Source organism: Podarcis liolepis (genome assembly GCF_965112155.1).
Source record: "Podarcis liolepis genome assembly, chromosome: 18".
NCBI lineage: Eukaryota > Metazoa > Chordata > Lepidosauria > Squamata > Lacertidae > Podarcis > Podarcis liolepis.
In genome coordinates, this window is record NC_139572.1 from 5,704,002 (window position 1) to 5,724,984 (window position 20,983).

Sequence of the window (20,983 nt, forward strand, 5' to 3'; positions counted from 1 at the left end):
TTTCCTAGGTTTTGCAATGTATGGCCTCCTTGCTGAAGTCTAATAAATAAGTCTGAGGGTTAAAAAAAAAACAGTAAAATTGAGGGGAGGGAAAATCACAACAATTCTTTAAAAAAGGTTTTCCAAACTTGGGTTTCCTGCTGTTTTGGGACTACATTATCTCTAGCTAGCTGGACTAGTAGTCAGGGGTGATGGCAGTAGTAGAGATATGAGATGATCAGAACCCTCCGAACTTGAAGCATAGAAAGTCCTATTAAAAAATTATAATTTGGCAGAATATTTGGATTATTTGATATGCATATGTCTAATTTGGAATATTTAATGTGATTTGATTGGATTGTTAAAGTGGAAAATTTTAAAAAAATGAGTAGTTACGGGTGATGGGATTTGTAGTCTAAAAACAGCTGGAGATCAAGTTTGGGAAACCCTGATTTAAAACTTATTGAAAGGCTTCAAATATTACTTGCAAAGATATGCAAGAGAAATTTGTGTGTGTGTGTGTGTGTGTGTATGGGACGCAGGTGGCGCTGTGGGTTAAACCACAGAGCCTAGGACTTGCCGATCAGAAGGTTGGCGGTTCGAATCCCCGCAATGACGGGGTGAGCTCCCGTTGCTCGGTCCCTGCTCCTGCCAACCTAGCATTTCGAAAGCACATCAAAGTGCAAGTAGATAAGTAGATAAGTAGGTACTGCTCCGGCGGGAAGGTAAATGGCGTTTCCGTGTGCTGCTCTGGTTCACCAGAAGCGGCTTAGTCCTGCCGGCCACATGATCCGGAAGCTGGATGCCGGCTCCCTTGGCCAGTAAAGCGAGATATGCGCCGCAACCCCAGAGTCGGTCACGACTGGACCTAATGGTCAGGGGTCCCTTTACCTATATATATAGATATATAGATATGGCAAGGGTCACCAATGTTGTTGGACTCCGAGTCCCATCATTCCTGACCATTGATCATACTGGCAGGGGCTGATGGGAGATGGAATCCAACCACATCTGGCATACAGATTCACTAGCTTTTTTTTAAAAAAAAAAAACTCTTGTTTTTACACCGTAAAATAGAAAGCTTCCAGAATCTGAGGGAGAGGAGATGAGAAATTAAATTGATATTGTGTTTATGTCTGAAGGTTTGTATCTGGCGCAGAACTAATGCACGACCAAAGGCCACTGCTCATATATGTTCTTACACCTCCCTGCCTTCTGATTTTTAACACAGGTTGCGGAAAAACCTGAAAGCGCTGATAATCGTTCACCCGTCGTGGTTCATTCGAACGGTCCTGGCTATATCGAGGCCATTCATCAGGTATGAGCAGCCGAGAGGATAGCTGCCTTGAAGCCGGTAAAACATGTCTGACGCCTCTCTGGGTGGTTTCGACTACAACTCCCATCAAGCCCCAGCCAGCACGATGGGAGTTGTAGTCCAAAAACATCTTTCTCTAAATTTAGCCCACCCCTCATGCTCCAAAGACTGCTAAGAGAAGTCCCAGCATGATGGACGTAGGTCCTGCTATCCAAACATAAGGCAAATGGTTCGTCAGGCGAGTGTTCACATAACAAGTCAATGATTTCCATTGATTCTTATGGGGAGATTTCTAATGCGTTCCCGACTGTGGAATTTTTGACCCCAAAATGATGGGAAACCTGGGGAACCCTCCGGAACCTTGTAAAGGGCAAATAAGGAAGGGAGAAATGCTCTCTTATTCTCCCGCTCTCTCCCTGTTCCTCCCAGGAGTTTCTGGCAAAACGGTTTCAGCAGACCAGCAAAACCCAAAAGACTTGTTTTAAGTCTGCTTATTTATTTACAGCATCACATACAGGTCTGGCCGTTTGGATATCTGAATCTGCAGTGTGTATAGTAAGGTTTGGGTACTAATTCCTCACGTTTGGATAAGTGAATTATTGTACAATGACCTCTTTCGCAGAATTGCAGAGTAGAAAGGTGTAGCCTTATTGGAGTTCACTGACTGGGTCTGCGTTGCTCCGGGACAGGAGGAAGGAAGTCAAAATGACACCGAGTTGGTTCAAAGAAAGAGTTTATTCTGCTCTCCGGATAGCAGAAGGCACTTGTGTGATTAGTCCACAGCAAGTCCAAAGAAATGACAAGTTTCATGCAGTATTTATATCCCCCAGGCACCCTCTCCCTCCTTCCAACCACGTCAGCCTATGTATGCAGGTTGACATCACATATGTTCCTGCTCTGGTACTCTCAACCATAAAAGGGATTTCCTTCCTGCACTCCTGACCATAAAAGGATATTCCTGTTCCTACTCCTATCTTGGAGCAAAAGGTCACTACTTCCGAGAACATGCCCTGGCGTTAGTCCCAGACTTGGGTCTCCCCGTCATTTGTGGTCAGAACATAAGATATGTCTGTATCTGTTCTACTGGTAAAGTCAAGGCCAGTCTTGCCGTCAAACTGATAAGGGAGAGAGCTGTGTTCTTGTTTTGCATTTGCTCAGCGGCTAAAGTTTATGCATTTTAGCTAAGGAGAAATGGGGATTTTGGTGCAGTTTAAAAATGCCTGCACAGTCAGTTTTGGGTTTGGGAAACCCATTCCTTCAAAGGGACCACAAGGGTAATCTAGTCCAATGCAGGAATCTTTTGCCCAACATGGGGCTCAAACCCACGACCCACATGTACAACCTTTCAAACCAAGGTAGCATGGTAGCTTAGTGAATCAGAGACGGACCCAGACAACCCCAGGCTCAAACTCTGTGTTGTCACAATTTCTCAGACTAACCTGTTTTGTGAAGATAAATGGGGGAAGCCATCAGGATAGAATACTAAGAGGAATAACATAATAATGGGTTGCGGTCAACTATTTTTACTCAAGAGTAGACCCCTTGAAATTAATGGACCATAGTTGGCCATGTCCATCAATGGCTCTACTCTGAGTAGGATTAACATTGGATTCAGCCCAATGATCATAATAATAGGTTGGATTCAATGTTAGCCCTAGTATGAGACCCACGGAAATTGATGGACAAGATGTTAATTTCAGTGGGTCTACTCTGAGTAGGGCTTTGTTGGCAACAACCAGGTGGGGATGGTTCCGTATCATTGGATGCTAAATATAACATTTGTATTCCAGAAATTCTAGAACAAGGGTTACCAGACCTTTTTCTTCTCCCTGCAAATGACCCCCGTTCTGAACTTCTCTCTCTATATGAAAGCAGTTTCATGCCACCAGCCCAAGTGGTTGACATTCAAGGGGGTCCAGGGTTAATTGCAACACCCTGCAAAGGCCACACTGTGGCCCCCATGGCAGTAAACAAAAGATCAAATGAAAAGAACGTCTTACCAGTTAGAATCTTTAATAATCACAGTGCAAGAACAAAGAACACATCTCCTAGAAATGGCGGTGCTCCCAGTTAAGGGTTCCACCCCTTGCCATCCCTATTAATCTATGTCACTCCTACGTCTTGTAATCTGAGTTTGTACCTGCTGCTCTTTCTGTTCTAACACTTTCTGAACTCTCCGTTTCTTTGGAAAAGGGGGGTGGATGCTGTCCAGACAGAGACTGTGAATCTGTTAACTCTCTTCTAGTGTTTCTTCTGCTAGCCGTTCCCCATCCTGTATCCCCCAGCTTCTGCCTTCTGAACTGTGCCCCTCTGCAAACCACTGTTCCAGATCTATATTGTCTCCTCCTACTCCTGGAAAGATTCAGGATCAGGGGGAGAGGGTGGCTCCCACCGTTCCTCCTCAGTGCACAATCCCTGACACACACTAAGCTAGATTTTAGAAAAAGAAAATTGTGTGGCTGTGGGAGAAGCTGTGCCTAACATGTGGAAATACTCTTTCCTAGTGTGAAATTCATCAATAAAATCCAGTACGTTCACACCTTGGAGGAACTATCGCAGAGCATCCCCATGGAACATGTCCAGATTCCGGACTGTATCTTACAGTAAGTATTGGGCGATACCTTGAAACAGCGTTGTCTTCCTGCACTGCCTTTCCTTTTATTCTGTGATTCATATACTTCTCCTTTGGCAATCACTCGTAGCCGAGTAAGATCATCTTCCATAATATTGGTTCCTGGGCGGGAGTTCGGGATCACGGTGTGGATTTGCCAAGCGTGCCTTCCTCTTAGCACGTTTCTCTCTTGCGTTCTGAGTACGAAAAGCTTGCCCTGTCGCTCAACATCCAAAAAAAACAAAGTGCTGCACGAACAAGTGCAAAATAACCTCTCTGCGGCGCCACAAATCCAACTCAATGGTGTAACGTTGGAAAATGTCAAGCACTTCTCCTACCTGGGCAGTTATCTTTCCACAAGGGCTGACATTGATGCCGAAATACAGCATTGCCTGAGCTCTGCGACTGCAGCTTTCTCCCAATTGAAGTGCAGTGTTCAAGGACCAGGACATTTGCAGGGAAACCAAAATACTTGTTTGCAAAGCTATTGTACTACCAACCTGTCAGGGAACTGACATCGGAGCTAGAGGCGGAGGGAAGGCTCTCAAATGATGCTGGAGAAGGGCCCAGCAGGGAGAGAGGCAGCTCCGCAGATGGAGAAGCAAATCAGCGCAACACCAGGGGTATAGAGGGGCTGATGGGGGAATCGGCGAGAGGGCTCCAGGACTCTTCACCGGACACCAGCGGGGAGAGCACGGCTCCTCCGCTACCCACGCCCACCCAGCGCAGAAGACTTCCGCGCAGAGAGAGTAGGAGGAGACTGGGTGTCAAACAACTTTTATGTTGGAAAAGATTTAAGAAACGCCCACTGACGGATTCTGCTAGCGACTGAGGCAGCCAGGAAGTGAAGGGCTGCCCAGACTGAAAGGTTTAGCAAGGCAACAAAGCCTGGAGAGGCGGCAACTTACGCACAAGCAACCCCATACACATTACACAACCTTACTGTATGCTTGTGAAACATGGACCACTTACAAATGCCATCTCCAACTCCTCGAAAGATTCCATCAATGGTGTCTCCGAAAAATCTTACAGATCACTTGGGGAGACAGGCGAATTAATATCAGTGATTCATATACAATGAAGGGTGGGTGGAGGGGCCAAGAGGGGCCTGGACATGTATGTGACATGTATGTGACATGTATGTGACATGTAATTCTACTCTTATGTGACATGTCATTCTACTCTTATTGACCCAAAGCAGAATGCCAACGTAGAGTTAGCAGAGTAAAAATTTAAACACGTTGCAGGATTCACAAAAAATAGACCAGAGGCAACTGTATTTCATCCAGAGTGCAAGGTCAGAGAATTCCAACAAAAAATATAAAAGGTAGCAGAAGCAGTTCCCATGCTCATCCGTGGTTAGGAACAGAAACCAGTCAACGCATCTTGTTTCGTCCTTTGCTTTACATTGGAATGAATTTAAGTTACGTAAGTAAGCGGGTGGCGCTGTGGATTAAACCACAGAGCCTAGGACTTGCCGATCAGAAGGTTGGCGGTTCAAATCCCCGCGACGCGGTGAGCTCCCGTTGCTCGGTCCCTGCTCCTGCCAACCTAGCAGTTCAAAAGCACGTCAAAGTGCAAGTAGATAAATAGGTACCACTCTGGCAGGAAGGTAAACGGCATTTCCGTGTGCTGCTCTGGTTCGCCAGAAGCGGCTTAGTCCTGCTGGTCACATGACCCGGAAGCTGTATGCCGGCTCCCTCGGCCAATAAAGCGAGATGAGCGCTGCAACCCCAGAGTCGGCCACGACTGGACCTAGCGGTCAGGGGTCCCTTTACCTTTAAGTCACATTAAACAGTGGACAGCAAGACAGATAACGTAGTACTTCACACAAACCGAAATGCAGAAGAACAGGAAAAGCGTCGATTGCGACAAACTCAGATCGCAGGCTTCTTACGTCCCCAAGAGGTTTCTTTCGTTGGCAATATGTTCATCTGCAATTTGTCGCTTATTGGGAATTTGTTGGTTTTAAGCCAGTTGTGAACCATGTTTTTTTTCACAGTTCTAAACACTTTGTTTCAGGTTTGAAGAAGAGCGGAACAGAGCGAGAAAAGAAAGGTAGGTTTTTTTCCCTTTTTGTGTATGCTAGGAAAGAGGCCATTATCGCACAGTTGCCCAGGGTATATTGTCATTTTACATTGCTCCTTCAGGCATAACTGGCTATTTCAAAATACAATTTCTCCCTAACAGGGCAGAAGAGAAACAGGACACAACTGTGAGAGAGAGGTAAGTCTCTTTCCATGTTATTGCGGATGCATTATATCAGGGGAAAATGGTTTGCAAAACTCTGTATATTAGGCAAAATTGCATACAGACATGTCTATTAGGATTCCCACCCCCTAAAATACTGATGAATTTTCAGGAGAATTCATTTTTTAAGCACACATACACACAAAGTAATGTGGAAATGAAGTGAAATGAACTTTAGATTGGAAACATGAAAAACGGAGAGAAACCAAAATTGATAGATTCACCCACCGTACTTTTCGCTCTATAAGACGCACCAGACCACAAGACGCACCTAGTTTTTGGAGGAGGAAAACAAGGGAAAAATTATTCTGAATCTCAGAAGCCAGAACAGCAAGAGGGATCGCTGCACAGTGAAAGCAGCAATCCCTCTTGCTGTTCTGGCTTCTGGGATAGCTGCGCAGCCTGCATTCGCTCCATAAGACGCACACACATTTCCCCTTACTTTTTAGGAGGGAAAAAGTGAGTCTTATAGAGCAAAAAAATATGGTAACTTTAAATTGAATGCTTACATTGTTTCGTGTACTGACTTCCCTGCACAGTGTTCAAACCCTTTCCAGCCACATAATATATCAGACTCTTATCTATGACAGAAATCTGTCTAATGCAATTACTTTATCGTTTTTCTTCTGCTGTTCCTATCAGTGGCGTAGCGTGGGTTGTCAGCACCCGGGGCAAGGCAAGTAATTTGTGCCCCCTAACCCGTGGATTTGCGCCCCCTAACCCGTGGATTTGCGCCCCCTAACCCTAACCCCCAGATGTTGCGCCCGGTGCGGCCAGCCCCCCTGCACCCCCACGCTACGCCACTGGTTCCTATCTTGAATCCAGCCCATGACTGACTGTAGTTTTTCTTCAAAGAGTCTTAAGGGGAAATTTCTAATGCATTCCTGACCACAGAGTTTTACCCCCCCCCCAATTTTACCCTCCAAGTGACGGGGGGAAATGGGGGGAAACCCAGAAAGACACTCTGAAACCTTGCAAAAGGCAAACAAGGAAGGGGGGAAAATGCTCTCTTATTTGTCCGATCCCCCCACTCCATGATTTCTGGCGAAATGGCTGCCACAGACTAGCAAAACACAAAAATATTAAAACTTGTTTAAGGCTGCTTATTTGTTTGCAGTGCTATCTGCAGATCTTATTTGGAAATCTGGATATCTGAAACTGTGGTGTGTATAGCTAGGTTTGGTTACCAATTTTCTGATGTTTGGATAAGTGAATTTTCATATACTAAGTGTTTGGATAGCAGTACCTTTATAAATCTACTTGAAGAAGCCACGGTCCGATCTGAAAAATACAAATATTTCGGTTACAAAACTATAAAAATTAAGTTTGCAAAACATGTGGTTAGGGTAGATCAACTTGTCAGTGTCCACTTATCTCCAGAGTAAATATAACATATCGGCAAAAGTCAGAAATTGAAAAGATTAACTATAGCATATACACGAAAATCGATTTCAGATTTGAAATCGGCATTGAAAGAACATATAAGAACAGTTGAAAAATCTGCCAGGATGCTTATAGCTAAGGATGCTATAAGGATGCTGCCAGGATGCTTATAGCTAAAAACTGGAAAGGCAGAAAAATTCCATCAGTGAAAGATTGGCAAATTAAATTATGTGAATACATAAATCTGGCAAGACTCACAGCTTACATAAGGGGACAATCGGACCAGAAATTATTAAAAGAATGGGGTTGTGCTAAAGAGTATATGAAAAAACATTGTTCTGGAGTTAGTATATTGGTATGTAATGAATGATGCTTTACAGGGTTAAAGAAAAAGAAAAATGGTGTAAAAAAATAAAAAGTACCAAGGTGGAAGTAATCTAATTAGACACAACAATACAGTAAGAGTAAATTTTCTGAGGTCTTAGAACAAAGGAAGGAAGTCAATTTGTGTTTATGTACGTAATGATATGGTTTTTTTCTGTAGATGTGTGCTTTTTCGTTTTTGTTTAGTTTAGTTTTGTTTCCTTTGTTTTGTTTTTTTTCCCTTTTCCTTTTCTGTTTTTTTTCTTTTCTATATGTTCCGGGGATTTTTGTTTGTATAGTATTATTTTGGATTCAATGTTTGTAATCTTTGTTATGATTCTGCATTGAAAATAAAAAAATTCTTAAAAAAAAAGAACAGTTGAAAAATCTCATGCAACAGAAAATGAAAAAAAAATTTGTTCCCCAGTGAATGCAGCTGCTGTTCACTATAATGGGTGTTCTCAGTTGTCTTTTATGGCAGCAAACTTTCCTAAAATCAATTTTCTTCATGGGATCTCAGAATAGGACTTTCTGGGGGGAACAAACCACTCCTCCCAAAAAGAATTCCACCCCACCCCAGAATATCACCGAAACAAAATTTCCAAGTGAATGAAATGGCTGAGATATGGCCTTTGCCAATTTGGTTCAGCTCTGTTGTTGTTTAGTCGTTTAGTCGTGTCCGACTCTTCGTGACCCCATGGACCAGAGCACGCCAGGCACTTCTGTCCTCCACTGCCTCCCGCAGTTTGATCAAACTCATGCTAGTAGCTTCAAGAACACCGTCCAACCATCTCATTCTCTGTCGTCCCCTTCTCCTTGTGCCCTCCATCTTTCCCAACATCAGGGTCTTTTCCAGGGAGTCTTCTCTTCTCATGAGGTGGCCAAAGTATTGGAGCCTCAGCTTCACGATCTGTCCTTCCAGTGAGCGCTCAGGGCTGATTTCCTTCAGAATGGAGAGGTTTGATCTTCTTGCAGTCCATGGGACTCTCAAGAGTCTCCTCCAGCACCATAATTCAAAAGCATCAATTCTTCGGCGATCAGCCTTCTTTATGGTCCAGCTCTCACTTCCATACATCACTATTGGGAAAACCATGGCTTTTACTATACGGACCTTTGTTGGCAAGGTGATGTCTCTGCTTTTTAAGATGTTGTCTAGGTTTGCCATCGCCTTTCTCCCAAGGAGCAGGCGTCTTTTAATTTCGTGACTGCTGTCACCATCTGCACTGATCATGGAGCCCAAGAAAGTAAAATCTCTCACTGCCTCCATTTCTTCCCCATCTATTTGCCAGGAGGTGATGGGCCCAGTGGCCATGATCTTCGTTTTTTTGATGTTGAGCTTCAGACCATATTTTGCGCTCTCCTCTTTCACCCTCATTAAAAGGTTCTTTAATTCCTCTTCACTTTCTGCCATCAAGGTTGTGTCATCTGCATATCTGAGGTTGTTGATATTTCTTCCGGCAATCTTAATTCCGGCTTGGGATTCATCCAGCCCAGCCTTTCGCATGATGAATTCTGCATATAAGTTAAATAAGCAGGGAGATAATATACAGCCTTGCCGTACTCCTTTCCCAATTTGGAACCAATCAGTTGTTCCATATCCAGTTCTAACTGTAGCTTCTTGTCCCACATAGAGATTTCGCAGGAGGCAGATGAGGTGATCAGGCACTCCCATTTCTTTAAGAACTTGCCATAGTTTGCTGTGGTCAACACAGTCAAAGGCTTTTGCATAGTCAATGAAGCAGAAGTAGATGTCTTTCTGGAACTCTCTAGCTTTCTCCATAATCCAGCGCATGTTTGCAATTTGGTCTCTGGTTCCTCTGCCTCTTCTAAATCCAGCTTGCACTTCTGGGAGTTCTCGGTCCACATACTGCTTGAGCCTTCCTTGTAGAATTTTAAGCATAACCTTGCTAGCATGTGAAATGAGTGAAATTGTGCGGTAGTTGGAGCATTCTTTGGCACTGCCTTTCTTTGGGATTGGGATGTAGACTGATCTTCTCCAATCCTCTGGCCACTGCTGAGTTTTCCAAACTTGCTGGCATATTGAGTGTAGCACCTTAACAGCATCATCTTTTAAAATTTTAAACAGTTCAGCTGGAATACCATCACTTCCACTGGCCTTGTTATTAGCAGTGCTTTCTAAGGCCCATTTGACTTCACTCTCCAGGATGTCTGGCTCAAGGTCAGCAACCACACTACCTGGGGTGTACGAGACATCCATATCTTTCTGGTATAATTCCTCTGTGTATTCTTGCCACCTCTTCTTGATGTCTTCTGCTTCAGTTAGATCTTTACCACTTTTGTCCTTTATTATGGTAATCTTTGTACGAAATGTTCCTTTCATATTTCCGATTTTCTTGAACAGATCTCTGGTTCTTCCCATTCTGTTGCTTTCCCCTATTTCTTTGCACTGCTCGTTTAAGAAGGCCTTCTTGTCTCTCCTTGCTATTCTTTGGAAATCTGCATTCAATTTCCTGTATCTTTCACTATCTCCCTCGCATTTTGCTTGCCTTCTCTCCCCCGCTATTTGTAAGGCCTCGTTGGACAGCCACTTTGCTTTCTTGCATTTCTTTTTCATTGGGATGGTTTTAGTTGCTGCCTCCTGTATAATGTTGCGAGCCTCCACCCATAGTTCTTCAGGCACTCTGTCCAGCAAATCTAAATCCTTAAACCTGTTCCTCACTTCCACTGTGTATTCATAAGGGATTTGGTTTAGATTGTATCTTACCTGTCCAGTGGTTTTTCCTACTTTCTTCAGTTTAAGCTTGAATTTTGCTATAAGGAGCTGATGATCTGAGCCACAGTCAGCTCCAGGTCTTGTTTTTGCTGACTGTATAGAGCTTCTCCATCTTTGGCTGCAGAGAATATAATCAATCTGATTTCGATGTTGCCCATCTGGGGATGTCCATGTGTAGAGTCGTCTCTTGTGTTGTTGGAAAAGCGTGTTTGTGATGACCAGCTTGTTCTCTTGACAGAACTCTATTAGCCTTTGCCCTGCTTCGTTTTGATCTCCAAGGCCAAACTTGCCAGTTGTTCCTTTTATCTCTTGATTCCCTACTTTAGCATTCCAATCCCCTATAATGAGCAGAACATCCTTCTTTGGTGTCACTTCTATAAGGTCTTGTAAGTCTTCATAGAATTGGTCAATTTCAGTTTCTTCAGCACCAGTAGTTGGTGCATAAACTTGGATTACTGTGATGTTAAAAGGTCTGCCTTGGATTCGTATCGAGATCATTCTATCATTTTTGAGACTGCATCCCAGTACAGCTTTCGCCACTCTTTTGTTGACTATGAGGGCCACTCCATTTCTCTTACGGGTTTCTTGCCCACAGTAGTAGATATGATAGTCATCCGAACTGAATTCGCCCATTCCCGTCCATTTTAGCTCACTGATGCCCAGGATGTCAATATTTATTCTTGCCATCTCATTTTTGACCACCTCCAGCTTACCCAGGTTCATGGTTCTTACATTCCAGGTTCCTATGCAATATTTTTCTTTACAGCATTGGACTTTCCTTTCGCTTCCATGCATATCCACAACTGAGCGTCCTTTCGGCTTTGGCCCAGCCGCTTCATCAGCTCTGGATCTACTTGTACTTGTCCTCCGCTCTTCCCCAGTAGCATGTTGGACACCTTCCGACCTGAGGGGCTCATCTTCCAGCGTCATAACTTTTATATGCCTGTTGTCTTTGTCCATGGAGTTTTCTTGGCAGGGATACTGGAGTGGCTTGCCGGTTCCTACTCCAGGTGGATCACTGCCTTGCCGTGGCGAAGGGGCTTGAAGAACTCAAAGAAGCTATGAACTACGCCGAGCAGGGCACCCAAGATGAACAGGTCATAGTGGAGAGTTTTGACCAAATGTGGTTCAGCTCTAGGGATCTTCAAAGATTTCCGCTTGGGGAATGTGGGACTGCCAGGAGGGATGTTGGGAAAATTCTGATGGAAACAGAAACAGGAAGAAATGGCTTCAGTCTGCTTATATGTCTGATTTCCGGAACAGAACTCAATACAGCAGATACGATCGTTGTTCATTGTTGCAGTTTTCCGTTTGCAAACTGTACATAACAATACATAACTGCATTGCATAATTTGCATGGCGTTTCCTTTGTGTTGAAATGAAAGGTGTGGAATCATGTACTGATTACATAAGTAATTATGTAAAATTCAGCCAGAGCAGACAGCATGACAACAATTAATAGAGGGCATAATCTAACTAAATTCTACTTAGAGCAGACCGGGGCCGGATTTCGGTTTGATGCGGCCCTAAGCTACTGAAGGTAATGGGGCCCTTTATATGTCCAGCTGTCAACAACAAATTGCCGCTGTTTTTTTGTGTTGAATATATGCTAGGTGGTCATTTATGGACCTAATAGGTATCTAAAGCCGTTTGCCCATGTTGCCATGCAACCAGTCCATGCAGAATGTAGGCACCCTATATATAGAAATGAGCAAACCAGTGATATTTGAGGGAGCAGGCTAGCAGGCGGGGCCCAAGATTTACATCCTAGGAGCCTACACAACACAAAACACTGTTGCTATATGTAGGTTTTATTTTATTTGTTTTTTTTCTTATATTTTGGAAGTGTACATCCAGGTTTACTAATCCGCTTGTAATATTCTGCCTCTTCAGATGCAGAACTACGAGGTTTAACAAGCACACACCATTTTCTAAATTTATTTAGAAATATTCTACCTCTTCAGATGCAGAACTACGAGGTTTAACAAGCATACACCATTTTCTAAATTTATTTACTATTTTGTCTGTCTTCCCAAACAGGCCGACATTGCCAGCAGAGGATCAGGAAACAAGGTGTGGGTTTCTTTTATTTATTTATTTTTAATCACATTCAGAATTTAGTTACCTACCGTTTACCTAAACTGCTAAGCCTCTTGGGCTTGCCGATCATAAGGTCGGCAGTTCGAATCCCCGTGACGGAGTGAGCTCCCGTCGCTCTGTCCCAGCTCCTGCCAACCTAGCAGTTCGAAAGCACGCCAGCGCAAGTAGATAATTAGGTACCCCTGTGGCGGGAAGGTAAACAGCATTTCTGTGCGCTCTGGTTTCCGTCACGGTGTCCCGTTGCGCCAGAAGCGGTTTAGCCATGCTAGCCACATGACCCGGAAAGCTGTCTGCGGACAAACGCCGGCTCCCTCGGCCTGAAAGTGAGATGAGCGCCGCAACCCCACAGTTGCCTTTAACTGGACTTAACTATCCAGGGGTCCTTTACGTTTTACCTATAGGTAAAGGGACCCCTGACAATTAGGTCCAGTTGTGACAGACTCTGGGGTTGCGGCGTTCATCTCGCTTTATTGGCCGAGGGAGCTGGCGTACAGCTTCCAGGTCATGTGGCCAGCATGGCTAAGCCGCTTCTGGCGAACCAGAGCAGCACACGGAAACGCCATTTACCTTCCCGCCAGAGCGGTACCTATTTATCTACTTGCACTTTGAAGTGCTTTCGAACTGCTAGGTTGGCAGGAGCAGGGACCGAGCAACGGGAGCTCACCCTGTCACGGGGATTCAAACTACCGACCTTCTGATCGGCAAGTCCTAGGCTCCGTGGTTTAACCCACAGCGCCACCCGTGTCCCCCTTTTACCTATACACCCACAATAAAACACCAATGTAGAGGGGCCCTTGATAATTGACAATCAGCAGTCTCTTAAGTATTCACCGGCCTCTTTTTCTCTCTCTCCTTCCTCCCTCCTCGCACCATTTAGCATGTCCTGAATTATAGACCTAAAGAACGACCCAGAACGATGCATCACCCATTGTAAAATGACCTTCCTGGTGTTAAGACCACAAGACCATCCTCAGTTCCATCCAACCAAGGAATCAGCCTTTCTGTCTCTGCCTAAGAGGTATTCCATTGCACACAAGAACGAACTTTCCAGCAAAGGCTCTGAGTGGCAAACCCCTTGCTGAGAGAGGCAAGCACCTTCCGTCTTTAAAAAGCAACAACGTCGGGATATTACAAAATCCAACCTAAAATGGAGAACTCCGGTTTCTACATCGAAAGCCTCTTCCGTTGGGTTGCTGCAGGTCAGCATAGCGACATCGGGATGGAAAAGCACACATCCATTCTTAATTCCTTGCCGGACGCATCTGAAAGGAAACTGTTGCTTTGTGCATTCATTGGGTCAGGAAGAACTGCAGTAGCAAACTTTTGTCCCCTTCTGAATGAAGTTTGTGCATGCCTGTTCCAGTATAGATACAGAGCACCTATCTGGGAGTTTTTTTTGCCTCATCTGTTTCCCAAATGAACCCCTGGCGCTATTTTTTTTTACCACTTGAGCTCATGGTGAAGTCTCACGCGGGAAATGATGTACAGATCATTTTTATTTGTCGCAGCCTCTCTCCTGAATGGGTCTGTCTCTGAATCTTGGGTACCAGATATCGCAAGTGTTGTAACAATGCTCATTCGTACACTAGTCAGTGTAAAGATGCAAATATACTCACAGGGTGGTGGGATTTGCACCGTTTTAGTCAGTTTCAGAACACTGGACAATCGCCTCCCCCCGAATTCTGCCTCCAAACATCTGAGGCAAGATGCAAGCACATGAAAACACAGTCCACATCTCCCCAAGCAAGGAGAAGGGAGTCAGATGGTCAGATTATAAAGTGCACACATTTAGAACAGGAAAATGAGCACGCAACCTGACTTAAAAACACTTTTTCTAAAGCCACATATGTATACCCATCTTCCGCCCTAATGAACATGGGAGTGGCTCCCATTTTATCCCAGAAAAACAACAACAAAACCCTGCAAGACGTTTAGGTTAGGTTGAAAGATCACAGCTGAGTAGAAACTTGAACCCAGGTCTCTGTGCTTAGAATCACACGATCCTGACGTTGCAGGACAGGAAGGCAATTCACTCACACAAAATCCTGGGATCAGGAGAAAAGGCAATGCAAGCGCGGCCATGCACACACTTAGATTTAATCTATGCACTTAAATGTGACCCAGTTGTTTCGATCCAAGAAGAACAGAAAACCCTGAAGTCCACATTCAGATAGTTGCTGTTTTGGTTGTCCATACAGTTCCACACCAGAGGGCAGCAGTGGCAAAATTACATGTGCAAGCTTGATTTTCCGGGGAGTCTTCCAAATGCCAGCGTAACAGAAGGCTTCCTTTGCTTTCGTGTGTCTGCAGAGGAGCGTGGGACAGTTGGCTTGCCCGTTTTTCTTCTCATTTGATACGTAACACCTAACCCTGAACAAGTAGGCAGGAGAGCTTGCGACGTAATGGGGATCGATCTTCAACAATGGCTTTAAAGGTCTGTTTCGTTTGCAAAAGAAAAGAATCTAGCCCTATCTGCGGAAGCTTTGGGAATGTCTTCTTTGCATAGCAGAATGCGTGACTTCCTGAACACTTCAATCATACCTCTCTACTGACAATGGAAGTAGAACCTTACGAGCAGATGTGTTCACAACTGCAAATGATCAAACATCTGGGAAATGTATGGTTCGCAATCATTTCTAAAAACTTCTCTCTCTCTCTCTCTCTCTTGTGGATGGAACATTGATAAAAGCAAAAACAGCTGCAAAGACATCTATCAGTTTGGATATGAAATAGTCTCAACTGGATTTTTTGAAAGTGCATTTTTAAGCTGGGAGGGAGGGGTAGAAAACATGACAGCTGACACGTGTGTATCAGGATACGCTGGGAACTGCATTGAGGAGTGTTCACATGCTCTTCCACCATTCTACAAAGAGAAACGTGGGGCGTATTGGCAGTCTCCAAAGAGACTCATTCAGGACCACAGATTTGCACGATCTTCTCTGGAAACAAATGGGGTGACAGTTCTTTGTGATATCTTTGCCGGTTTCTCTACGCTTGCTTTTAAAAGGATGTGTTTGCCTTGTAATTGTCGGCACCAGAGGGAAGAATATGGGCTGCTTGGTTTTAAAGCAGGGATAAGTAATCTGTGGCACTGCAGATGTTGGGACTACATACCCCATCATCCTTGACCATTGCCCAAGTTGGCTAAAGCTGTTGGGACTTGCAGTCTGACATCATCTGGAGGGTCAACCCCTATCCCTGGGTTACTGCTAAAGAGGAGGAAATGTGTCCCCACACACAAAGTGAAATGAGCGTGGTTTGGGGAAATGGCCTTAATCACATCTACTATCATGGTCTGTAATGGCTAAACTTATTGAACCAAACCTATATCTGAAATCTCTAAGATGATCTATCAGTGGCTTTTACAGGTTTTATTTCTCCATCGGCTTTACTGAGAAAATTGTGCCTGCTTTTCTCCTCCTGCAACCAACTGTTGATGTTCCGTGGTTTCTCTCGCTCCCCAAAAAGACCTAAGTTCTAACCAAAGTTTGGTCTTGGTTTAGCATTCATGCTTTATTTGGGGGACTCAGATTTAACACGGCATCAGGACTTGGGGAGGAGCACAGCAGGCATGATTTCTGTCTGGGCACCAGGGCCAAAGTTTGGCTTGCTGTTGTGTGTGAAACAGGCCACAGGCCACATTTGCACATGACTAAAGCCATGCTAAACCGTGGTTTGGCCAACTAAACCATGGTTTCGTCCACAAACGACAAGCCGTCTCACAGGGAAGCAGAGAAACGTGGCTTGTTTCTCCAAAGCTGCTTCTGGTCTTGGGTCTCTGCAAGTAGGGTGTCCATACAAAGCATGGTTAAACAAGGTTGTTGGGTTTCTACGTAATGCCAAACTCTAGTTTAAAACAAGCCGTGGTTCATAAGCCGACAGCAAAACGGCTTCACATCGTGGTTTATTAACAGAACGCAAAACAAGGTTAGTCTGCTGGGCTGGGTTCATATGCTTAAACCATGACCCAGTGTTATGTGCGAACTGAGGCGATATTGGCTGAATGCTGCAAAGCAGAATATCAGGTCTTTTGGTCAACACTTGGGAGGGTGAGTTTTTAAAAAACAAAAAGGCACTACAGAATGAACACAGGGGACAACCCACTGAACGTCCAAGGCAAGCCACACCAAAATTCAGAAACTGAATTCAACGTGGCTTCTACAGAAAATTTCCCCAGGTGCTGTACTTACCTGAAGTCGATGTACCGTATTTTTTGCTCTATAAGACTCACTTTTCCCCTCCTAAAAAGTAAGGGGAAAGGTGTGTGCGTCTTATGGAGCGAATGCAGGCTTCGCAGCTATCCCAGAAGCCAGAATAGCAAGAGGGATCGCTGCTTTCGCTGCGCAGCGATCCCTCTTGCTGTTCTGGCTTCTGAGATTCAGAATATTTTTTTTCCTTGTTTTGTATCAATCAAACTGGAATGGCGATACTGTAAGATATTTTATTTAAGCACTTAACAATCTGAGCAACGTTTTGCCATGTGTTTAAGGAACAGGAAACAGTTGTTTCATGCTTTCTGTTCCTCCGTATTGACCTAATATCAGAAACATATCTGTTTGCGGTGGAGAGATAAAATCTTCTTTTTTTTAGCAATACCACGATGCTGATAAATTAAGGTGGTTATAAAACGGGTGGCTTTTGAACCACAAGATGTGTTGCTGTGTCACACAGTGGTGAGATGGCGACAGGGTTAACCGATTTGCAAAGGTCGAAATCCAAAACTGATAATATAAACGCTAGGATTTCATAATGTTGTTTGATGCCCACCTCCCTGGCAGAAAGCTGTGCAATCTGTTTCTTTCTATTCATCCCTTACATTTGCAAACTACCTTTCTTCCAAAGGGCAAAAATCAGCATGTGTAATTCTCCTCTTCTTCTCTCACTTTCTCCCTCACGACAACCCTGAGAGGTAGGTTTCTGCTGCTGTACCATAAAATGGAAAATGGTGTACTATTTTAGAGCATACCTCAGTACCATTCCTAACCTCTCATTCCTTCCTCTTGCCTCAAAGACTTTTGCTTACAGGTGTGATGTATATGTCAGAGGAGAGAGGGGGAAAAAATCAATGTTCGACATATTTACAAATGTAAATACATGTGGGGTTTTTCTTTTTGTATATTCCTTGTAATAGAGCATGCCATTATCAAAGTGAAGTTTCCCGTCATCAAGACCGGGCACAAAACAGCACACACCTACAATTCCCCTGTGTTTAAAAGTGGAGCTCCGCCGTCCGAAAACATTCTTGTAAAACTGCGAGGACGAATTAAGTCCTCCACCCCTGTCCTAATGTGTTTCGTATTTAGGTGATTTAACTCTAGGAAATACAGTTTGCTGTTAACGGCGCGTGGCGACGGTCATTTTTCTTGCTTTGAAGCCAAGAAAACCTGTGGATATTTCATTAAAAACGCCGAGTCTTCAACAAGAAATATGTCTGTTGTATTTAAAGTCATAAAAATTGTTGTTGTTGTTTTAAAAAAAGATCTGACGTACTTCCCGAGGTAGCAGGAGTTTTCGGAACAGCCTTTACCAAAACCAGGCAAGCAAGATGCGATGAAAAATAGCAACTGGGAGCAGGAGGCACGCAAACCATTTGTCCCTTTTTCTCAGGCTGGCAGCAGATGGGAAAGTCTTGCTCACCTCTAACTAGCGATGTCAGAGGTGGAACATGTGCTCTTCTGCTGAACTTCAGTCCTCGTCATCTGAGAGACAGGCGTCTTTCCCAGACCCACCAAGAGATGATGGAGGCTTTTTACAACGCCTTGTTGTTGTTTTTTAAAAAAAGTCATTTGAAGTGTTTTAGCTGACCTCCTATGACATTTAGTTTCTGCCCTAGATGGTGAGCCCAGAAATGTGGGTGAGCACTAGCAGGAGGGAACGTCATTTGTTCTTGGCAGTGGCTTCCTCACTCATACGAACCGCCTGACTCCGAGGAACGTGACGGGCGAGTGTGCCGGATAAACTTTGCCACATACCACTGTAACTAAACGATGACTTATAAGTGTACGGTGCGCAACTGAAAGAGGATTAGCGGCTGCTTTTATGAGAAACGCCAAATGTGCAGGTGGAAAGAGACAAGACGTCCTTGGTGAGGTGCGGCAGGCTCCGGGCGCCCATTGCTGTGTTTTCCACAAGCACCGATGAAAAATGTGCCAATATTTCTTTCCAAGCTGGGGTGGGAAGAAGAAGAGTCGTGGCCGCTCCATGCAGCTGTTTTATCATAGCTGGCTGCTGCAATATATTCTTGACACCCTAATAGCGCAGGGTGGCTCAGTTGGTTAGAGCATGGTGCTGATGATGCCAAAGTTGCAGGTTCAATCCCCATAATATACAGTGGTACCTTGGTTCTCAAACAACTTGGAACCTAAACACTGCAAACCCGGAAGTGTTCCGGTTTGCAAACTTCTTTCAGAAGCCAAACATGCTCTGTTTTGAGTGCCACACTTCCGTTTTGAGTGTTACGCTGCGGTCTGTTTTTGCTATTTATTTTGTGTTTTTGTGACTTTGTGGAACCCAGTTCAGCTGCTGTTTGATTGTGTGACCGCAATACAGTGGACCCTCAGGGAATATAACTTTTGGGTTGCAAATGGGGCAAACCCGGAAGTGTATTCTTCTGGGTTTTGCCGTGCGCGCGTGTACAGAAGCGCGCTGCGCACGTAGAAGCAGCACCTCTGCTAACGAAATTCCCAGGGTGCGCATGGACCCCCGGAATGAATTAAATTCGTATCCGGAGGGTGCACTGTACATTGTACATTGCTTTCATTTTATGGCTAAATGGTCTCATTAGAGAGTAAAATTCATGTTAAATTGCTGTTTTAGGGCTGTTGTTTTTTTTTAAAAAAGAAGAAGTCTGGAACGGATTAATCCATTTTGCATTACTTTCTATGGGAAAGCACACCTTGGCTTTGGAACGCTTTGGTTTTGGAATGGACCTCTGGGGTGGATTAAGTTTAAGAACCAATGTACCACTGTACTTTGTATATACTCTTGTGACCCCGGCCCCCGAGGCCTTCCCCAGTTATAAACTCATGGTGGTATGGGTCGCATGGAGTCAGGGCCAAGGCACCATCTAACTCAGAAAAGGGGCTCACCGGAGTCTGAAGAATAGCCAAATGCCTTGCTATTTAATAGTGACATTAACAACAACAGTGACAACAAAAACAACAACATGAACAGGTGAGATTCGCACCAGCCATACTGGCTCTCTAGTGTAGAGCTGGAGAACATGCATGGAGCTCTCTAACTCTTCTTAAGACTACAAAACCCATCATTCCTGATCATTGGCCATGCTGGCTGAGGCTAATGGAAGCTGGGAGTCCAATATTACCTGGTGCCCCATCGCTATCATGTAACTTCCTAAATTATAATCTGTTACTGGAACTTGGGATAGCTCTGTAGATAGAGCATGAGACTTCATTTCAGGGTTGTGGGTTTGAGCCCCAGACGGGGCAAAAGATTACTGCATTCCAAAGGGTTGGACTAGATTACTCATGGAGTCCCTTTCCAATTCTACAATTCTTTTATTGTAGTAAAAATGATGTGGCCTTTACACACTGTGAGGAATAAAGAGAGAGGCAACTTGATTGAAGTATGCTAGGGGCTGTGCGATGGATCTTGGAACGTATCTGTTTAAACAGAAATAATTTTATGGCAATTATTTAGGCAATTACGGAGCAATCCAAACCCCTGATCTGTGCTGCTGGAGAATGTTTGGCTCTGGCAGAGGTCTTCTTCCGCTGTGCGCTGCCATACCTCACAAGGAGCTCTGCTTTCCTGCTAAATCTGCCAGAAGCAGAGCAAATACCTGTTGTTCAGTCATTTAGTCGTATCTAACTCTTCGTGACCCCCTGGACCAGAGCACGCCAGGCACTCCCGCCTTCCACTGCCTCCCACAGTTTGGTCAGACTCATGCTGGTAGCTTCGAGAACATTGTCTCACCATCTCGTCCTCCGTCGTCCCCTTCTCCTTGTGCCCTCCATCTTTCCCAACATCAGGGTCTTTTCCAGGGAGTCTTCTCTTCTCATGAGGTGGCCAAAGTCTTGGAGCCTCAGCTTCAAGATCTGTCCTTCCAGTGAGCACTCAGGGCTGATTTCCTTCAGAATGGAGAGGTTTGATCTTCTTGCAGTCCATGGGATTCTCAAGAGTCTCCTCCAGCACCAGAATTCAAAAGCAAGAGCAAATACTATCAAGCATTAGTGCCAAATGCATTCACAAGGTTTCAGAACAGGCCGTCATGGAGGCAGAATGGGAA

General features: G+C 44.5%; 1 protein-coding gene and 1 long non-coding RNA gene across 2 annotated transcripts in view; one reads left to right on the plus strand and one right to left on the minus strand.

Moving 5' to 3' along the window:
* The window catches only part of ATCAY (ATCAY kinesin light chain interacting caytaxin), a 36,474-nt gene extending 18,694 nt beyond the window's left edge, over positions 1-17,780 (plus strand). Inside the window, exons 8-13 of the mRNA XM_083484073.1 lie at positions 1,211-1,297; positions 3,799-3,897; positions 5,928-5,963; positions 6,096-6,131; positions 12,676-12,708; positions 13,613-17,780. Coding sequence (XP_083340199.1) covers positions 1,211-1,297; positions 3,799-3,897; positions 5,928-5,963; positions 6,096-6,131; positions 12,676-12,708; positions 13,613-13,622 — 301 coding nt within the window. The 3' untranslated portion in view covers positions 13,623-17,780. The remainder of the gene's footprint in view (positions 1-1,210; positions 1,298-3,798; positions 3,898-5,927; positions 5,964-6,095; positions 6,132-12,675; positions 12,709-13,612) is intronic.
* Positions 17,781-17,936: 156 nt separating this feature from the next.
* LOC310697614 lies at positions 17,937-20,452 on the minus strand. Its single transcript, XR_014521099.1, has 2 exons — positions 20,287-20,452; positions 17,937-19,023 (listed from the first exon to the last, which is right to left on the minus strand). It is a non-coding gene; the product is annotated as an uncharacterized lncRNA (long non-coding RNA).
* Positions 20,453-20,983: the final 531 nt, after the last annotated feature.